Genomic DNA, 21,510 nt, shown 5'->3' on the forward strand with positions numbered 1-21,510 from the left:
GCGGCAGGAACTCTGTGACATCAATAAGCAAACACAGCAGCAATGACTACATTCTGTCCTCCCGTATCCGCATCTCCAATTCAAGCCGATGAAACCTTTGTTGCCCCTGTGTGAAGCGGGGCCATCGCCGTAAAATACAAAACACACAGGAAATGGCACTCTGTGTTGAGGCGCGGCGGTGAAGGTCATGTTTAACCCTCGACCTGTCAAAGATCCCCGGGGGGTTAAATATCACAGAAAGGTAAGCATTGGTCTTATTTTGATGCATGGTGCTTGCTTGTAATATAATATGAAATGTGGGACTCCATATGTTACATATACGTATCAGATATTGCTAAATCTCACGCTATCCACATCACAAAGGTAAAGGGTGAGTTTGGCATTGCACACAATGATATTTTTTAAACATTGGGCAAATACCCCTCAGCGCTCACCTATTAGTGGTTGGATAAGATAACTAGGGAATGACGAGCAGGTATGGATGTCCCACAAAATATATCATGGAGAAGAAAGTAGACACCAATGTTTATTTTGTTTTTTTTCAATGTCATGAACAAACTTTAACATGACGGATGATAAAGGTCGTCTTCAAGTTTCATCGAAATTGGCTGTGAAAGGAAATGAAAGTTTTGGTGAAGAAAGGAAATGCATATGTTGCAGGGCAACCCCCCCGCCCCGTCATAAACTCTCTTGAGAGAGTAGACACCAATTTGATTTATGAGCTCGCCTGTTCGAAGAACAGAGGGCTCGAGCGATATCCCCGGCGTGAGCGTCAGCGTGAGCCTGAGCGTGAGCGTGAAAATGTAAAAAATTTTGGTGCAAGTTATTTTTTTGCTTTCTAAAGTTTATTTCTACCACACTATTTTTTATACACCCGATATATATTTATATATATATATATATATATATATATATATATATATATATATATATATATATATATACATATATATATATACATATATATACATCTTCTTCTTCTTCTTTCGGCTGCTGCCGTTTGGGGTCGCCACAGCGGATCATCCGCATGATCCGCATAGTAATTTGGCACATGTTTTACGCCGGATGCCCTTCCTGACACAACCCTGGTCGCCTCTTACGACACAGGGATATGGTACACCTCTTTTAACCGAGGTATACACCGGCCCAGTATTCTGGTACTCATTTCCCCGACCTCGGAAGGATGACAGGCTGAGTTAACCCCCTGGTGTATTAATTCAGTGGCTCAACGGGACTTGAACTCAGGACCTTTTGGATCCCAAGCCGCTGCCATAACCACTGCGCCAATACCAGGTTCATATATATATATATATATATATATATATATATATATATATATATATATATATATATATATATATATATATATATATATATATATATATATATATATATATATATATATATATATATATATATATATATATATATATATATACATATATATATATATATATATATATATATATATATATATATATATATATATATACACACATACATACATACATACATACATATATATATATATATATACATACATATATATATATATACATATATATATACATATAAATATACATACATATATCTTCTTCTTCTTCTTTCGGCTGCTCCCTTTTTAGGGGTCGCCACACCGGATCATCCATATGATCCGCATAGTGATTTGGCACATGTTTTACGCCGGATGCCCTTCCTGATGCAACCCTGGTCGCCTCTTACGACACAGGGATATGGTACGCCTATTTTAACCGGGGTATACACCGGCCCAGTATACTGGTACTCATTTCACCGACCTCAGAAGGATGACAGGCTGAGTCAACCCCTGGTGTATTAATTCAGTGGACAACGGGGCTTGAACTCAGGACCTTTTGGATCCCAAGCTGCTGCCCGGACCACTGCGCCAACACACCAGGCTCCGGATATATATATATATATATATATATATATATATATATATATATATATATATATATATATATATATATATATATATATATATATATATATATATATATATATATATATATATATATATATATATATATATATATATATATATATATATAGTGTTGTGGTTACCAAATTCGCAAACCACCATTCAGGTCCCTTAGGTGAGGTATCTCGGCAAGTATATGTGTAGTTAGGCCCAAACCCGTTGTCTAGTGGGAATACATGTCATTTATGCATGCTGCGACTCTTCAGGATAGCCGTTTTTCTTTTACTATCTTTAATTTGGACCAACCGCCATGATTACCACCACAATCACAACATCAACCACCAACCACAACGCCGCTTCACCACAACCGCCACGACCTTCACGTCACACCTCGCAACCGTAGCATCGCCACCGTTCTTGCCCCGCTGTGGGTACCGGTGTTGGACTCGTGCAGGGCGCGCGTCGAACAGCGTGTTCAAAATCACGGATTTTGTGCTTCAAAAACGGATCAAAAACGACACACGCCCACTTTTTGCCGTCCAATCGGTGAGCGAGGGGCGATTTGGCCCCGCCTCCAGGACGATCGATATATGCAAATTTGTGGATCAAAAAGCCTTCACGCCCACTTTTTCTCGGGCCAATGGGGAGCGAGGTGAAAGGTCAAAGGGAGGGGGTCAAAGGCGAAGCTACGGGGGGATAAAAGGACCGTGTTCGTCAGTCAGGAGAGTCGGAGAGTCCAGAGGCGGAGAGGGGAGAGTCGGAGAGTCGAGGGCGGAGAGTCGGAGAGTCCAGAGGCGGAGAGTAGGAGAGTCGGAAGCAGAGGGTCAAGACTTCGCGGGCGGTGGAGCTGCTCGTCGTGTGCGTTGGAGTCGGAACGGAGGGGACGAGCTGTGGAAAGGCGGCGACACCAGACGAGGGGGTGCTCGCGTCGTGCAGGGAGCTGCACCCGAGGGAGGCCGACAGCGCGACCTGGCCGAGGTGAAGACGCTCGTCGCGGGATAATAAAGATCCTCTATACCCCGAGCATCAGCAACCCCCTCCTGTTTCCCCCCGCGCTGAGATAGTGCGACCAAGGGGGCCCCTTTCCCACCCCCTACCAGACACTGCCCGCGAGGCCCGCGGGGTTGGGGCGCCATCGCCGCTCCGCGTCTCATCACCAGACGGGTAGGCGCGACCCGGTCTCGGCCTCAGGCCCGCCTCATTCTTGGGGGTATTCTTTTCCTTGGTTTTGGGTATGTGTTGTCGGCGCCGTCTGTGAGGTAGAATTGTATAAGTGTTGCCGTGTGCTCGGTAGTCGGTATTAGCTCTGCATTGTGTTTTCGCTTTTATATTTGCTTTTTGTGTAAATTGCATTGTGTCTTTTCTGTGTGCATTTGGTGGAATTGTATATGTGTGCTTCCCGTGTGCCGCGAATAAATGTGCTTTTGTGTTGAACTGTTTCCCGCTTCGCTTCGTCATTTCTCCCATTGAATCCTCATCTTGCTTCACGTAAAGGGTTGGTAGTGGGCTGAATACGCCCGATAAATAATCGAACCGTCGAGGTCGACGATAACACCGCTCGGTTATTCTGATAGTACGGAACGGGTCGCTTAAGTGGCCCGTGTCCGAAGTCGACCTGTGGCGAGGTGCGATCGCCCGGTCTACCCTCCGCGTGGGTACTTAGGTAGGTCGAATTTGGCGAGCAACCCTATCCCACGCGGGGGCTGATTGGCTCGATCGCGGTGAGACCGAAAGGTCCACCCGTGACTGGTTCCCGGCGTTAGTCCGAGAGGGTCACGACTGGATTGTCCGTCCGGTGGGCGACGTGCCGCGATTCGAGTTACGTGGCCGTCAGCACGCCGGCGCGCGCGAATACCGCAACAATATATATATATATATATATATATATATCTCTCTCTCAGGATATATACCAGATATATATATATATATCTCAGGGCGTATTATGTGTCATCCGTCTGTCTGCCTGTCTTGTAAAGTCTGTCCGTTCCTGTCCGCACTCTAACTCCCAAAGTTTTCAACTTTCACGTTTCATATTTGGTACATTGGTACAGACTGTGGATACGGTGTGTCACGACATACGTTTGTCATCTAAAGTGGTTTCCATGGCAACCAGGAAGCTGTTTTCCATCCGTTCCTTGTCCACACTCTGACTCTCAAAGTTTTCAACTTTCATGTTTCATATTTGGTCCATAGGTACAGACTATGGAGACGGTGTGTCACGATATACGTTCATCATCTAAAGTGGTTGCCATGGCAACCAGGATGCTGTTTGCCATGTCGTAGCACAATTCTGTATACAACTTCTTGTTGTGGCATATATTGTGCTCACTTGCGCTCTTGTTACTTATTAAAAGATACAAATACATATATTGCTTTAAAATTATTTGGATCAGACTTCACTGCAATGCTTTATAAATAATATTAATTATTCGCCGAGTCTTTTAAAAACAATAAATGTATAAACAGGCAAGCATTGGGTGGCTTCGCCACCAACTCTGGTTTTCTACATGGTCGAGGCTCATGTAAGAGATCAATCACAGAACAGATCAGGACACATCACAAAGGGAACAGCAGGAGAATGTGGAAACGCCAATAGCAGAGCAGAAGGAGAAGGTAGATGGAGACAGACAAACAAGGGATGCAGACAACGATGAAGGTTGGGGGTGGGGGGGGACATGAGGGTGGACAAGGTGCATTCATGAGAAAAAGAATTTGGGAGGGTGGGGGTGGTTTAACAGGTGTAGAAAGTATCACGGCTTTGGATGCAGAATGACCTAAGATACTGGTGAACAGCTGTCTTGAAGACCCAGAGGGAAGAAGGAGATGGAAAATAATGTGGAAGGCAGTTCCAGAGGTGGGAAAAAGAGAGGAATAAATGAGTGGAGTTGAGCAGTGGTTCTGGATTTAGGCAGTTTCACTCGGAGGGGTTTGCTGGTAAACCGCATGCGTCCTGTAGATACTTGGGGGAGACAGAACACAGAGAGGACAGAGGGAGCAAGACCAGAAATGACATGGAGGAAGACACACAGACCACTGACCCATCAGTGATAGCGAAGTGATATGCCCATAGTCTCACCTTCATTGTAATGATCTTGAAAGCCTTTGTTTCCATGGCATCAAGCTGAGCAAGATGTGAAGCAGGGGAGCCAGCCCAGAAGGGAGAACAGTACTCCATCAAGCTATGGATGAAAGCCTTGCAGGTAGATGGGAGTTAGGGTGTGCAAAGGAAGGACATTGCATGATGGAGGATGCGCAGTTGGCATGTGACTTGCTCAAGAGAGATCATGGTGAAGAGTGAGACCCAAGCGTGAGTGACTAAACCTCTTCAAGACTAAACCAAACAAAACCACCAGATCCCCCATTCATCCCCTATTAGTTGTCTTCACCCGCCAACAGTGCTGGATCCTTGCCATTCTCGATCAGCCAAGTACTAGATCCTGGTTCTGGTACATCGCCGAACCTTAACACCCATGTACCTGATTGCTCCCAATCTATTGAGACCTTCCGTGACACCTGTGACGATCATCCAACGGTGTCCCCAACTGCATGTACACCACGACCAGTATTGTAGTCTACGTTATACACAGGTATATGCCATATACCCACGAAGAAAGCTCCAGGATTTCCTTATACCCACTTTAGACTGCACAAGGATACGTAACTACATCGTTTTCTGACAGAACTTTCAGTTCATTGATTTTGTTCCCACATACCAGGTGGAGTATAACTACAATAAAATAAGCCTTGCAGGGGAAGCCATCGAATTCATTCATCTCCATTCATAAAATTCAACCCCACTCCAGTGTGGTACTGTTACAAAGCGTGAAACGTGGTGGCTCACTGGCTGTGACATGTGACCGAGACCAGACCTCATGCTCCTGCACCTTCCAACGATGAACACGTGTTTGACAGTCGCTTGTGTTGCAAGTTTTTAATTAGCTAACATTATGAAAAGAAAGCAAACTTCACTCTTTAAGTGTTTTCGTAAGCCTGGCCCTGAAGTTACTGCCACTTCGGATGACACCACAGAAACTGCAGAAAAGGAGCATCCTGATGCTTACACTACACCTGGTAAGTGAAAGTCGCATACAAATTAGTTAATCTCTCTATATTTCCAGCAGTGTGTGTGTGTGTGTGTGTGTGTGTGTGTGTGTGTGTGTGTGTGTGTGTGTGTGTGTTTGTGTGTGTGTGTGTGTGTGTGTGTGTGTGTGTGTGTGTGTGTGTGTGTGTGTGTGTGTGTGTGTGTGTGTGTGTGTGTGTGTGTGTGTGTGTGTGTGTGTGTGTGTGTGGGGATTTACATTTCATGTAAATAGCGAGGGGGTGTGTGGGGGATTGGCCAATTAATTATTGGTCTATCCTAAGGCGAGCTCAGGGAGGACGGAAAACCACCTGAACATTTTGAGGTATGTTTGGACGTTTTCGGAATTTGTATCGTCATTTTATGTGATTAAAGAAATCGCGGCTTCGCGGCCCGGAGCGTCACGCCTTGGACAGTTGTAGGCCGCAACGGTTCAGGGCCCCCTTCAGCGACCAAAATGGCTTCCTTCACTTTTATAACTGATACCGCCGGATGCCTGAAGTTATTACCTGCACGATGATGTGTGTTGAAATTGTGTGACTTTGTGTTGTCGAGTTATGAGCGAATAAAGGACTTCGCGCCGCTGGCCTATTCGATTCACGTGAGGCCTTCCGGCTGTGATGCAGTTTCTCTCTCCCGGCTCTCACGAACGAACGGAAAGATATTTTGGAATTCTGTTTTCAGATTTCCCAGTCGGTAGCCATCTGCTAAATCCCAACGTGGAAAACCAGGTGAAAATCGGAGGATTTTTGGTATTTTGGCGACGAAACCAGCTTTACGTAATTAAAGAACAGGAAATAAAATGCGCTGAATCATTCCCTTTCGTGGTAGTTAATGTAAATAATTTTTTCATTGGTACTCGGAGGTCGGTGAGGTTTCGACCGACGAAACGAGGGGTATCATTCGGTTGTCGGACTTGTGATGATTAAATTACAGAAAAAACGATTGTTGTCGGGCCCCGTACATTTCGGCGCCTCGCCATCGAAGGGAACGAAAAATTTTCAATCTGTTTTCGGATTTATCAATATCTATATATTCTATAGGGTGGTAATGAGATTACCTCAAAAATCCGATCAAAACGACTTATGTTTCGCAGTTTTGCCGCGGCTTGCATTTCGTACTGGGAAAAAACAACATTCCGGAAGGAATTTCTCTTCCACCATCATCCGAATAATTTTTCCGTCGGCAGGAGGACATAGAGGAAGGATAGACTGACAAAATAAGGAGTTCGACCAGGATCTGTGACTTGTAATGATTAAATTAGAGATTTTAAAGGCAGCGGTGGAAAAATATGCAAATTCACTCCAACGTCTATGACGAACGAACCGAAAGTTATTTTTTAATTCTGTTTTTGGATTATATATTATATAAAGATGTTTCAGGTCGAGGCAATAATATTGTCCGTTCGCTGTGAACCATTGATTGGCCCATGAGGATGAATATTAGGCCGAGTGTGCTATTGCCTTCCATTGAGTTTGGCTTCGGCCGATGCCTCATCCTCATAGTGCTATTGTTCACAACATAGCTCATTATTTTTTTTTTTAAATCTTTATCCGACTTAGTGCTTAACAACAATGCTGAAGTCCGGCAAGGATGTGGCGAAGGCAGGGAGGGATTCTGGGATCATCAAAGTCTACTCACGACAATAACCTCGACTACTGCACTGACCAAGACGCTCCAACCGTCTGCACCACCAGCCCAAACACTTCAAGAATTATTATATTTTGGATACAGAGAACCATATTGTGGTCACAATGCTCGTACAAACACTGTGATGGGGCAGAATAATCCCCAAGACCGGAGGGCAGTCTGCACGATGATGGTCTCAGCAAATCTGACAACAAGTGTATGAGTTCTGTGACCTCCCACATGTTAAATGACCATTTAAGTATTTTTGTTTCACCTTACGTTCTCTTCTCCAGGATTTGTTGCCAGATACCGTCACGAACTTTTGTTATACAGAACACCGAGAATGATAGGAGATGGATGAGGGTGAAAACGAAAGAAAAAGACGAAGAAGCAAAAAGTTGTGACGCCATTATGTTGTTCTGTCCTCCTTATCTGTGTGAGCACGGGGTGAGCGTGTGGGGGCCATTCCAGGTGAGCGTGTGGGGGCCATTCCAGGTGAGCGTGCAGGGGCCATTCCAGGTGAGCGTGCAGCGGGCCATTCCATGTGAGCGTGCGGGGGCCATTCCAGGTGAGCGTGCGGGGGCCATTCCAGGTGAGCGTGTGGGGGCCATTCCAGGTGAGCGTGTGGGGGCCATTCCAGGTGAGCGTGCAGGGGCCATTCCAGGTGAGCGTGCAGCGGGCCATTCCATGTGAGCGTGCGGGGGCCATTCCAGGTGAGCGTGCGGGGGCCATTCCAGGTGAGCATGGTTTTGGCCCACTCGGCCATGTTGTGCTGAGTGATATTATAGTTGATTTCAACCTCATCAAATTGGTGTTTTGTCCCTGGTGCTCCGCTGGGAAATCCCGTCTACCTTTCTGCTTCAGGGGCCGGACGAAGGGGGTCTTCACTTGGTACCCCCCCCTCCCGGGCCCATTCTGACTCTCGGCGCCCCTGAGTGCTCTACCACCGAACTCCACGAAACTCACGAATCCTCCATTTCTCAAGGAACCAACAACAGATGGACGGAGGTGAAAACTTCAACTTCGTCCACTTTCGGTGGAGGATGTGTTGAGAAAACAGGATGGTGAGGTGGGAATCCATTCAAGACTATCTATTTATTACGTACGCACGTTCACACACACACAAAATGAATATTCACAGGAATACTAAAGAGAGGGAGATTAATCAGGACGTGCACCATTACTCACTGAGTGAACTCCTTTATAACAAGGTTTAACGTTAAAAAAATCAATGGAGTAAACACACGTCCGTTGTACAATGTCATTATTATCAATATCACAACTTATCAAACTGAACGTTTTTAAGTCCTCTTCTCATTGGTGTAAAAATTATTGAAACACAAAACACAAGATATTAATCAACCTTGGGTCACGTGGCTTTCACCAGAAGAGCTTAATCAGAACAAAAAATATATAAATAATTATATCGAGGTGAAAATATGAACAGAAACGAGGGAAAGGGGCGTGACCACACTGTGACGTCACAGTGGTTGCTCGTGGTTACAATAAGAATTCCAACAACAGGCAGATCTTAACACAGAGGTTTGTCGTTAAATCGTCAGTCCGTGGATTAGCGAACACCAGACATGTCGTGGTTTCTCATCGTGGTGTTCGTGATCACCGTCCTTGGAAGTGGAGCGTCTCGACCACCACAGCAGGTAAGTAGGGATTGTGAGAAATAATGTACTGAACTCGGGGAAGGTACACAGCACGGGGGGAGTTGTTATCTTGCCAAGCGCAGAGCGTTTTGCAAGATCTGTTTTTCCGTTGGTTTGTTTGTGTATTTATTTTTTTGTTACAATTGATTTTCAAGTTTCAACTGGTTCTGTAGATCACAGTTTTCGTGCAATCATTCTCAAACTTGATATGTATACTCGTGAGCGCAATAGCTTTCGGCACACAAAATGTTGAAGGTCAAGGTCAAAGGTCAAGGTCACCAGAAGGTCAAACATCAAAATCAACAAAACCCTTAACTTTTGAGTAATTTTTATCGGATCATCTCCAAACTTGGTGGATATATAGTATATCGATAGTTGCTCAGCTGATTAGTTTTTGGTGGCGATCGGCCTTGACCTTCATGGTTAGCGCCTCAGGTCGAAGTTGACAATCATGGAGGTCATTTTTAAATCTTTGACTAACAAGATCGAGTAGTACCTCAAATTGAAGCCCAAGAAGAGTGCTTTTCAGACACAGAAAAATTTTGACCACAGAATCTTTTGCTGACGTCATTGACGATATAAATATTTTTGTTTTTGGCAAGATAACCTTCAGCCTATGGCTGAGGTTCGCATCTCGTTTTATTGTAGTTTGGGATAACAGGGCCGGACTTCGGATTTTCGATGGTGGGGGTGTGGGGGAGAGGGTGGTGATGTGGGGGAGAGGTTGGGGTTGTGGGGGAGAGGGTGGGGGTGTGGGGGAGAGGTGGGGGTGTGGGGGAGAGGTTGGGGTGGGGGTGTGGGGGAGAAGGGGGTGAGGGTGTGGGGGAGAGGGAAGGGATGTGGGGGAGGAGATGCGGAGCTTCAACAAGTTGGAACTCTGAGAAGGAGCTTGATGACGCCGGACCATCGTGCCCGCTGTGGGATTGGATCATACACACAGCACACCGTACCACCATGTTTCATGTGCACACCGTACCACCATGTTTCATGTAGACACCGTATCACCATGTTTCATGTAGACACCGTACCACCATGTTTCATGCACACACCGTACCACCATGTTTCATGTAGACACCGTACCACCATGTTTCATGTACACAGCATACCACCATGTTTCATGTAGACACCGTACCACCATGTTTCATGCACACACCGTACCACCATGTTTCATGTAGACACCGTACCACCATGTTTCATGTACACACCATACCACCATGTTTCATGTAGACACCGTATCACCATGTTTCATGCACACATCGTACCACCATGTTTCATGTACACACCATACCACCATGTTTCATGTACACACCATACCACCATGTTTCATGTAGACACCGTATCACCATGTTTCATGTAGACAACGTACCACCATGTTTCATGTACACACCATACCACCATGTTTCATGTAGACACCGTACCACCATGTTTCATGTACACACCCAACACACCCAACACACCCCCTGAATAGAAGACGTTTAGTACTCAAACCCAGTGTTTTTAAAATGTGTGTATAAAATAAATATTAAATGATGACAGAGGGTCATCATACAGTTTCTCATTCAGGAATCCTTGAATGACCAGAAACCATTTAGAAACATTCCATGGTCCCAACTTCAAGGTTCATCTAAAACATCCACATCTGGAGAGTGGAATATTAAATAATGATCCCTGAATGTTTCCCCTCCATCTCCTTGGAATGTCCTCTCTCATCATAACCCAGTTCAATGGTTTATTGAACACCTGAACCCCATATTCACCAAGGCAGGTCCATCCTTACAATGGTATCCCATCAGGTCCCACTGCTTCGCCATTTTTCATTCCTCGGCTTTCATAAGTCGGCTGTCTTGTCTGACGACACGTTTTTGTGGAAGTCAAAGATTCCAGGAGTCTCCTTGAACAAGGAGGAGGTCAGTGAGTGTTGGTACACAGTTGAAATCCCATATTTAATCTTCCTTGTTTGTCCTTTAAATTGTTGTGAACCATCTTTACCGTGAGGATGTGATGAGGAACATGAAGAGAGTTTATCTTTGGTTAGAAACTGCAGGTGAACTTTCCCCACCAAGTAAACTTGGAATTTGTCCCTTCAAGGTAAAATCTCCTCCATGTTCGTGTCGATGGAGGAATCTTCACGGTATACCTTGAGTGTATCTGGTACCACACTTTGCACTCCGTGTGCAGTGGATATTGATCCCCGGAAGATCCATCTCAGGGCTGGTGGAGTTTCACAGTTTACACCTTCACCTCTGATCCTGGGTTCAAATCTCGATCCCTCCATAAACTGCCACCCTGGTGTTTCACGTGTCATGTGTGTTACAACCACTGGAGGAACATTAAACATGAAGGATTCATCTCCCAACCCTCATTTATATTGGATGTTAAAGATCTCACGGTGTTTTTTGTAAAGGGAAGGCGAGCTGTCGCCAGCATTCTGAACAAATCACAAATCACTTCCCAAACCCTCTTACAAACCTGTCCTTAACAAGCGTGGTACAAAACATAAACTCTCGAACATTCCATGAACCATTGTGTTTGTTCTCTAAAATTGTCAGGAACATGTTGTTTTGTCAGAAACTTTTTGATTTTGTAAAGTAATTGTAAAAACATTGTTTAGTTTAATTATAAATGAAATAAACATGTTTCTACCCCTGGCCTTGTCTATTTCCACAGGTTTTCCAGAACGATGCTGTTGAGGATGGAGGGATGTCCCTGGGTCGTGATGTCGTGTTCGTCGTGATTGCCTCCCTTGTATTTGTCGGTGTGATTGTGTTTAATCCATCTCGTTGGTTCAACAAGACGAGGTTCAGGAGAAAGCGCTGCATTCACTGGTAAAGAACACAAATGACTTTTCATCAATATTTATATCTTCATCCAAGGGGACAAGATGGCTCAGAGATTTGAAACGAGTTTATCGTGCTCCATGTCTTGTGGGATTATAAGGACGAGCATTTTTTTGTTGTTGAAGATAGAATTTGTTGTTTTATTGACTCGAGGAGATAACGAGGTGTCCAAAATCCATGGGTAACATTTTTTTCATCCACCGTTTTTGTGGCCATCTTGGATTTCAAAATGGCTGCCATGAAGAAGCCCACCGATGCTGTATAAAATCAAAGTTAAATTTGGTGTAAATACCAACATTTGTACTGATAGAGTTTCAAAATACAAATGTAGATTTTCGGGCAGTAAAGATTTATAATCACCTTCGACTTCAACATGGCTGTCTTCGTGAAATCGTGTGGAACAAAGCTCATTTTAAAGGGAAGGGGACACCTTTGGTGAGCTGTTTACAATTATACTTGTGTATTAAATAACCCGTGTATCAAAAATAAGCTGTGAAAGTTTCAGCTCAGTCTGTCTTGTAATTCATGAAAACACTGTTGAAGGCAATCACAGTATTAAACGAGGACACTCGGTAGAGCGCATACCTCCACCACGTAATGCCTGATCCATGAGAACATATCGGGTCCAACACATTTTTGAGATTTCGTGCTATATATCGTTTTTAGCACCAATAACTAAAGGTGAGGAAACGCTTTAAAAAGTAAATAATTCTCATATCCAGTTCTGGATTCAGATCTTCACCAAAACCGAATCACTTTAACAGGGTCCTCCGGTAATTACATCACATGGTTATTTTTATTGGAAACTGGGTAAACTCGACAGAGGACCCGAGGTCACATGGTTGAGTTATTGGCTTTCACGGTCCATGAGTGACCCACCGCATCATGGAATTATCCGTGTGCGATGGCCTGCAATTCGGGTAGGATCTCTAAGTCTTACTCACGTTGTTGTTCTTGTGGACTTTTTTGTTTCACAGCCGACAGTTTTCATCGAAACTTCCTGAAACTTGGCATATATATGTAAAAATCTCCGATTTTGAATTTCCTCTGAGAAAAAAAGTGATGGCGTCAAAATATCTCCGCTAATGGAAATCGCCCAAAAAATTATCTCCAAAACTCGGCAAGCTTTTTGAGTTCTGTTTGCAGGAATTGAACAGGGTATCAGCAGAGATTAATTACCGCATATATGATACATGACTATGACGTCATAGCAATTTTATGACGTCATTCCTATTTTTTGATATTTTTTGTTTCACTACCCAGAGTTTTCATCGGATCTTCGTGAAACTTGCCACGTAGATACAGATAGCCCACGCACAGACAGTAACTATCTCCGATTTTGGAAATTCTTCCTTGCTGTTTCACAACCCAGACTTTTCATCGGATCTTTGTGAAACTTGTTCTTTCAGTCTACAGTTTTCATCGAAACTTCCTGAAACTTGACGTATACATGTAAAAACACCTGCACAGACAGTAACCATCTCCGATTTTGAAAATTCCTCCGACAAAAAAAATTATGACATCAAAATATCTCCGCTAATGGAAATCGCCGAAAAAATTATCTCAAACTAGGCAAGCTTTTTGAATTCTGTTTGCTGGAATCGAACAGGGCATGAGCTGAGATCAATTACAGCACATATGATACAGCACTATGATGTCATATCAATTTTTATGACGTCATTCCTATTTTTTGTTATTTTTTCTTTCACAACCCAGAGTTTTCATTGGATCTTTGTGAAATTTGCCATGTTTATGCAGAAAGCCCATGCACAGGCAGTAACCATCTCCGATTTTGGAAATTCTTCCAAGAACAAAAGTTGAGGTCATAATATCGCCGCAAATGGAAATCGCCGATACCAATATCTTCAAAACTAGGCAAGCTGCTTGAATTTTGTTTGCGGGAATCAAGCCAGGCATTAGCATAGATAATTTTTCATAAACCTGATACATCACAATGACGTCATATTTGTTTTTATGACGTCATCATTTGGATGACAAGGATCTCAGATAATTCGAGCTTGATTTGTTCACACAAAGTAACAATGATGTCATCAGGAAGCTTTTAAAAGGTTTATTATTGAACACTTGTGAATATAAAGTAAAACTCACCTATGAAGTGTTGATTTCCAAGGAATAGTTTGTTCTTCTGAGATGACGGATATTTTTAATCCAAGATGGCCGCCAAATGACATCATGAAAAAATGTTTCCAATGGAATTCCAGTGAAGTGAGACATAAGTGAAATAATGTGACAAAAAGTCACATTATTTCTTTCTTGATCAAAAACAAACACAAAAGTTCACAACATCCTCCACCATTACATTAAATTATTTAAATAATCAAGTGTGATTCATCGTTCCACACCGATCATTTGGACCTTGTTTAAGTTACATCTGCAAGCTCGATATTCCGAATCCTGTAGCATTGTAACACTAGTGGAACATGTTTGTTTATGTTTTACAAAACCATGTAATCAACATTTTACAGGTGATGGAATACTTCATTTTACCTTGAACTGAGAATGTGTGTTTCTCTTGCAGTGTGAAATGTCGATGTAAAAACAAACAGAGACAACAACTGAAAGATGAGCCACCATTGGAAAATAATGTTCAGGAAAACAAACTCCTTGAAATGCAGAAAGTGGAGGGAACGGAGGATCATGATGTGAATGAAAAAATGGAGTTCACGGTGAAACAGAACTTCGGAAATGAAGAACAAGAGGAAGAACAATGTCAAGAGGAGCAAAGTAAAGTTTTACAAGCACAGAAAGAACAACTTCAGGAAAAAGAAAAGATGTTGCTCCAAAAAAAAGGAGATCTCATTCAAAGAGAGAAGTTTGTTCAGGACAGAGAACGTGAGTTCATGGAAATGGACGCGCAACGGAAATTGAACAAAGAATTGTGGTTAAAGGAGGAAGATGAACGGAGGAAACGAGAGGAGGAACAGCAGAGAGAGAAAAAGGAAGCAGAGCAGAAGAAAATAAATGAACAGGAGAGGAAGAAACAAGAAGAGTTAAAGATATGGGAGAAGGAGGAATCCAGACGAGCAAACTGGGAAAAGGATTTTGAGGATGAGAAATTTGAAGTTTGGATCTGGGAAAAGCGTAAAAACACAGAACGTAAGAAGAAAATGGTTGATATAGAAAAGAGAATGTTGGAGGTGAAAAACTGGAAGCAACATGTTCATCAACGTGAGAAAGAATTGCAGAAATATCAGGAACAGGAGCTGGAGCGACAGGGGGTGTTTGATGCCTCCATTCATGAGAAAGATGAAGAGATGAAGAAACAGCAGCTCCATATCCACCAAAAGGGAGAGGAGCTTAATAATCGACAATGTAATCTGAATAAATCAGAGGGAGAGTCTCGTCTGAGAGAGAAAAAGGAACAAGAACACAGAGAGCAATGCGAAGTTGCCTGGAAAACAAGAGAGTTGATTCTCATGGAAAGAGAACAACAGATAAGAGAGAAGAAACGTCATGTGGAGTTGAGGGAGCAAGAGGTCTTGGAGAGAGAAACCAAATTGCAAAAAGCAGGAAATCTTACTGAGGAAGGAGTTGAGGAAGAAGTGATTCTAATAACTGATGATGGGCTCCAGAAGCAACAACTGAAACAGCATGATGTTGATTTGCTCCCACCTGAACCAAAGCCTCAAAGTGATGAAGGGCGGCAGCAGCGACAACAGTACAGTGTTGTTCTTCAACGCCAACCGAACCCTCTCTGTGAAGGCAGGAAACAACAAGTGGAACAGCCTGATGTTGATCATCTGCCGGCCGAACGTAAGCCTCACCATTCGTCTCAGTCCAAGCTTGTCAATGATGAACCAGCGGAGATAGAAAGGCGTAAAAATAACCTCATGTTCCGTGGAGTGAAGGAGGGACAAGGGGAACACGACAAGGAGGTTGTGACAAAATTAATTAAAGCCATGAACCTGAACATAGAGCCCGTACACACTTTCCGCGTTGGACGGTACATTGAGAACAGATTCAGACCAATGAAAGTTGTGTTCAGTTGTGAGTCGGATCGGAATCTTGTTCTTACCAACAACAAGAAGGTTCGCAATTTAACTGATCCCTCTCTCTGGACAAAAACATTTTTATCACTCCGGATTACACTCAGCTCCAAAGAGAAAAACAAGAGATGCTGCTGAGTGATCTTGGTAAAAAGAGAGAAAGTGACCCAAACGGGAGATATACCATCAAAGGAGACAAAGTAGTCCTCCTGAAGAATCCCAAGGGCAAGCCTCATCTCCAAAGATAACGACTTTCCCTCCTCATCTCCCATCTCCTATCACAGACTCCTCACGTGACACACATTAAAGGAGGAAAAAAACATTTAAGGGGGAAAAAAAACACAAAACAAACATTTAAGGGGGAAAAAAACACAAAAAAAAACATTCAAGGAGAATATTCCGTTGAAACAAATTCACTTTGACGCAGGGTCTCTTACAAACACGTGAATGTAACTGAGATCATAATGGAGCAATCACTGAAACATCTGATCATACAGTCATGGACAGGGAGTTCACTCCTGATAGACATCTTGCATTTCATGAGGACAGGAACCTGAACCTTCGTCGTGAAGGAACGAAAGTTGAGGAAAACCATGGTGGGATCGTGTTGGTGAAAATCAATCTATCACCATCTCACTTTGTTCATTGGCTGCCTTGGGAACGGAAGCCTCACCCTGATGATCGGCAGCAACAGCAGAAGCCATATTGCATGCAGGACCTTCAACAGGTAAGCACTCTTCAATACTTTGGGGCAGGTGGGTTGAACACACAATGGGTGCAAACACAGCCAACCACTGTGGTATAGTCTGCGGGCCTGCGGGGCAGGGCATGGTGGTGGAGGAGTGGTCGGGGTGGTCATCGTGTCTGCCAGGGATATAAGGAGTGCGCGCCGCCTGAGGCGTTGTAGTGATGCCGTAGTCGCCCGGCTTGTGAGTGTACTGAGTACGTAATAAAGGAGAGCTGCGGGCAAAGTACGCCTGCGCTCGCGCTTGTGCAACACAGCCCGGCTCGACTGTTCCCCCGCTCGTGTCTGCCTGCTAAGCGTCTCTATCACGACACTACAGTTGGCTGACGAGGATCTTCGGATCGGCGTGTGCAGGGTGGTGGCTGGGTTCGTAGTGGCAGCGAGTAACTCAGCGCACCTCGCGCGGTTCGAGGTTCCGGAGGAGTGCGCATCGCGGAGAGCGTGTCGCAGGTTCGCTCGCCGCGCGCACAAACTCCGGAGCCAGGAGGCTCGCCGGCGCGGCCGGCTCAGGCATGACAGGAAGTCGGGGCACGGCACGCGGACGCGTGCCCGCCTTCGTCGGAGTCGACTTCGGCCACGTCGAGTGGGCAACGGCCGCGCTCAGTGTTCGTTTTATTGATATGAGGCACGACAAATCGGGGGAATGATTTCTGCAAAGCCACGGCTAAAGAACGAAGACACGCAGTTCGGCTCGAATGCAGCGTTGGCCGTCGCGCAAGCTCTGAAGAATGTCCGGGGTCTCGATGGTCGGTGCGCAGCAGGTGGTCCGGAGGTCAGCGCGATGTGCCAGGCGCGTACGGCCGCGCGCACGGTCTGCGGCGCGGGTCGTGGACGGCTTTTGCGATACGATCACGTGGACGGCGGTCTGAGCACTCGAGGACGTCTACGGTGTGTGTGCCGAGAGTCATCGCCCATCATTACAGTCATAGATGGCGGCGTGCGATGCGGTCCTTCCATCCCGGGTCAAGACCTACTGCCGGCATGGTATTCGGTGCATGGCGTGCACGGTAACGCCCCAGGTCGAGTTTGGCGGCCTGGGCACGGAGATTCCAGCGACCCGGAGCGGGAGATGCTGCCGGTGTTAGACCTGCTTCCAATTGATCCGGAGATGACAAGATTAGTGGCAGGGGAGGTTGAGGTGACCGGGGCACTGATGCTGCCCATGTTGAGCCTGGTTTCAGTTGGTCCTACGGTGACAGGACCGATGCCAGTGAATGTCGAAGTGATCGGGGCACTGATCGGGTGTCGAGTTGAGTCCACTCGTGCTGCCCTCGCATCGCACACGTATGCCGGTGAGGCGCTGCCGGCGGTTGGCGGGGCGCACGTCGTGATTGCCCAGCGGGGCCAGCGGGTTGCGCTTCCGAGGTTCGTGGTGCGAGGGGATGGGCCCGCCCTTTTGGGTCGGGACTGGCTGGCGCACCGCGGGCTGGATCTCCAGTTCGTACCTCCAGGTGTGCCGGTGCTCCCTTCGATGTTTTCGTCGAGACCCGAGGGCGAGGTTCTGGCGGCGGGAGCCGGATCGATGCAACGGGAGCGGCCGTTCGTTGCTGCCTGCAATGGTGGTGTGCGGTGCGGAAGCAGCAGGAGCCGTGCCAGCTCTCGCGATGAGCTCTCGCGCGTCGGCTGCGTTCATGGTGTGAGGTGCGCCTGTGTTGTTCGGGCAGCTTCAACGGGTTGCGGTGAGCCCGTGGCGTTAAAGGAAGTCACGAGTCACAACATCGAGTCGACAACCAAGAGACGGACTCGTGATGTGGGTTATGGGTTGCTGTTCATTGCATATTTGTTTTTCATTGCTCTAGTGATGCGGTTTAACGTTGTTGAAATAAATGCCAACAGTTCATGTGTGAGAATAGGTTTGGCTGAGATCAATCGATGGGATTTGTATTATGATCAATGTGATGTGGGGGCTTTGGGAGCGGTGGGGGCGAATAAAGAGGGTTTTTTGGCCTCCAGTTGCCCCAGGCCACGGGTAGTTGCTTTGTCAGGTGCTGGGATTTTATCAAAAGAACGCGCTGTACGGAAAAATGAGTTTGCAATGGTTCCAGTGATGTTCCTAGTGATTTATGACGAGCCTGTTGTTAAAGTGTGGTTTGAATGGAGTTGCGACCGTCTAACTGCCGTGGGGGTCTCGGAGATCGACTCGGAGCCGGGACTGGTGCGCTGGTCAGCGTTACCCCCACCTCTGCTTTCGGCAAGGTCAGACGTGCCTGGCGCCTGGGGCGCGGCTCTCTGGGTTCGCTCAAGGCCGTTTTGGCCATGCGGTGGAATCTCAACTGATTGTGGTGCGTGGGTTGTTGTGGAGTGTTTGTTGCTTCCAGCCAAGGGCGCTGTTCAGCGCCCCCACCAAGGTCGGTCGGGTCTGGCGGTGGCGCCGCGGGTTCCAGACAGCGGGGGTCCGGCCTCGAAAGGTTTATCTGTTTCAGGTCTGGCTGGGGAAGAGGTGCCGCCTTATGGGCCGGAGGCGTTTGATGGTGCCGGTGGAGGTTTGCTCGGGAGGTCGCCGCGACCTCGCCAAGGGCCATGTAAGCATGAGCCGCCTGGGGGCGTTTTTGCTGCGTAATGCTGCTGTGCTTCTCGTCTTGCTGCTTCACTCGCTCGCATCGACACATTATATGATGTGGTGTGCTTTTATACTATGCTGCTTCTTTTTTGTACCTTGTCTGCTTTATACCGTGGTATTTCGTGCTATTTATGCTTATTATGATGGTGATCATTTTATAATCATAGTTTTAGGAGGGAGGAGTGTGGTATAGTCTGCGGGCCTGCGGGGCAGGGCTTGGTGGTGGAGGAGTGGTTGGGGTGGTCATCGTGTCTGCCAGGGATATAAGGAGTGCGCGCCGCCTGAGGCGTTGTAGTGATGCCGTAGTCGCCCGGCTTGTGAGTGTACTGAGTACGTAATAAAGGAGAGCTGCGGGCAAAGTACGCCCGCGCTCGCGCTTGTGCAACACAGCCCGGCTCAACTGTTCCCCCGCTAGTGTCTGCCTGCTAAGCATCTCTATCACGACACTACAACCACAAGATCAAACATCAAGAAAAATAAGTTTTGAGACTTCGTCTTTTACAGACATTGCTGTTAATACTTCCTTCCATAAAGAAGAGTGTCCTTAATTGTGGAGATAATTGTAATTATAATTTTTGTGGGAAGGTAACTTCTTGTCGTGATCATCCCCATCCAGAATAAAAAAACAAAACAACTTCAACTCCCTTCAATTGGATGAGATCACCTGATTCACCTTGTCCTTTGTTTCCTGTTCCATCCGTGCCTTTCCTTTTGTTTTCTTTTCTGACAAGTTATCAAACTGATTGAGATTTCAATTTATCGAATCTTTCATATTTCTATTGTTTTTCCAAAGGTCCCTCAGAAGAGGTGCTCGTTCCCTCCTCCACCCCTCACCTGAAACCATCCTTCCTGTTGGAACGTAAGTTGACAAGATTCTTGCTTTACATTACAAATTACAATTTAAAACTTTGTCTAAACTACCTCTTCTTCACCTGCATCATGTCCCATTTTGTCTGTGCCTCAGAAGTGTTGAGGATAAACTCATTTTTCTGAATTCCAAAACTTACAAACACCAAGCAAATCTTCCCGTTGGTAGAAGTCTCGCATGAGTGTTAATGTACCTGTACAAAAGTCATTATACACACCTGGATGATCATTGAAATTAGTTGTTTGAAAAACTTCAGTGCAAATCCAGTGTGAGTTTGTGATGAAGAAAATAAAGATGTGAAATTGAAGGCAAAACAAAAGAAAAATTGAAAAGAGATGCAGAAAACAATTGAGAGGATACAGTGTTTCCAGGATTGTGTTGGAAGGAATGATAATGATGGAGGTTATCCCGACGTCGCTGTCCAGTTGTTTTGATTTCCTTTTGTTGATGTTTGTGCAAAAGGAAGGAGTTGTAGTAATGGCCGCAGGAGAAGAAGGTGTCATGTTTGGCAGTGGATCCATCATCACTCCATCGTCGAAGAGCTCCAGCAAGGTAAGATGAAACTTCAGACTCTTCCAGATGGTCGATCCAAGATGTTTTTTTTAAAGAAACAAGAGTCTCCAGAACTACAGGTACTTAAACCTTCCATCGACCTTATTTAATCACTTGCACCCTTTTTACGTCCATGTTTTTCAATTTGTCATTTCCTTGCTTGTCTCTCTATAAGGGTGTGCGTGCCTGTGCATGCGTGCGTGCTTGCGTGTCCCCTCCATAACTCCAAGACCATGAAACCTCGCAGCCTGAAACTTTGCAAGGATGTTAAGGGAACTCCAAGGGAGTGCATGAATGAAAATTGGTTGCTTGGCTTCATTCAAACCCCCCTCCCCCTTTTGAAGATAATTAACGGCATTATTTAATTATCCTTTATCAAGGCTCATCCTTCGTCACTTTGCTGTCCCTCGCTGTTCGTGTTTTTTTGGGGGGTATTATTTTTTTTCATCTTTTTTGGCCTGTTCAACAGAGCCTTGACTTTGAATAGGCCACAACAATTTCTTACCGATAAGGTGGTGAGAAATATTTTTTTCACTTTCCTCAATCTTATCATCGAATGCCTCATCTTCATTATTCATGCCTTCAAATCGCTTATAAACACCTGGAGATGCCAGTGTCCATGGCGTAAGTTAATTTC

At 45.4% G+C, this 21,510-nt stretch overlaps 1 protein-coding gene across 4 annotated transcripts; it reads left to right on the plus strand.

Moving 5' to 3' along the window:
* The first annotated feature begins 4,783 nt into the window (after positions 1–4,783).
* LOC147021177 (uncharacterized) lies at positions 4,784–21,038 on the plus strand. 4 transcript variants are annotated; one of them, XM_085891023.1, is made up of 5 exons: positions 4,784–6,342; positions 11,972–12,129; positions 14,681–16,875; positions 20,247–20,312; positions 20,784–21,038. In XM_085891023.1, exons 2-3 carry the CDS (start codon positions 12,005–12,007, stop codon positions 16,284–16,286), a joined length of 1,731 nt encoding a protein of 576 aa, XP_085747149.1. In that variant the 5' UTR covers positions 4,784–6,342; positions 11,972–12,004; the 3' UTR covers positions 16,287–16,875; positions 20,247–20,312; positions 20,784–21,038. The 4 variants fall into 4 exon arrangements, with proteins under 4 accessions (XP_085747149.1, XP_085747148.1, XP_085747147.1 ...); XM_085891022.1 differs by lacking the exon at positions 4,784–6,342 and adding an exon at positions 8,281–8,715; XM_085891021.1 differs by lacking the exon at positions 4,784–6,342 and adding an exon at positions 8,281–8,710.
* The last annotated feature ends 472 nt before the right edge of the window (positions 21,039–21,510 follow it).

This window comes from Eptatretus burgeri, chromosome 8 (genome assembly GCF_056783735.1).
Source record: "Eptatretus burgeri isolate ZD-2024b chromosome 8, Ebu_testis_v1, whole genome shotgun sequence".
Lineage (NCBI taxonomy): Eukaryota > Metazoa > Chordata > Myxini > Myxiniformes > Myxinidae > Eptatretus > Eptatretus burgeri.

What these genes read in the sequence shown, in the direction of transcription:
- LOC147021177 (XM_085891020.1), top strand. Translation starts at nt 17,537, where the DNA reads ATGATTTCTGCAAAGCCACGGCTAAAGAACGAAGACACGCAGTTCGGC.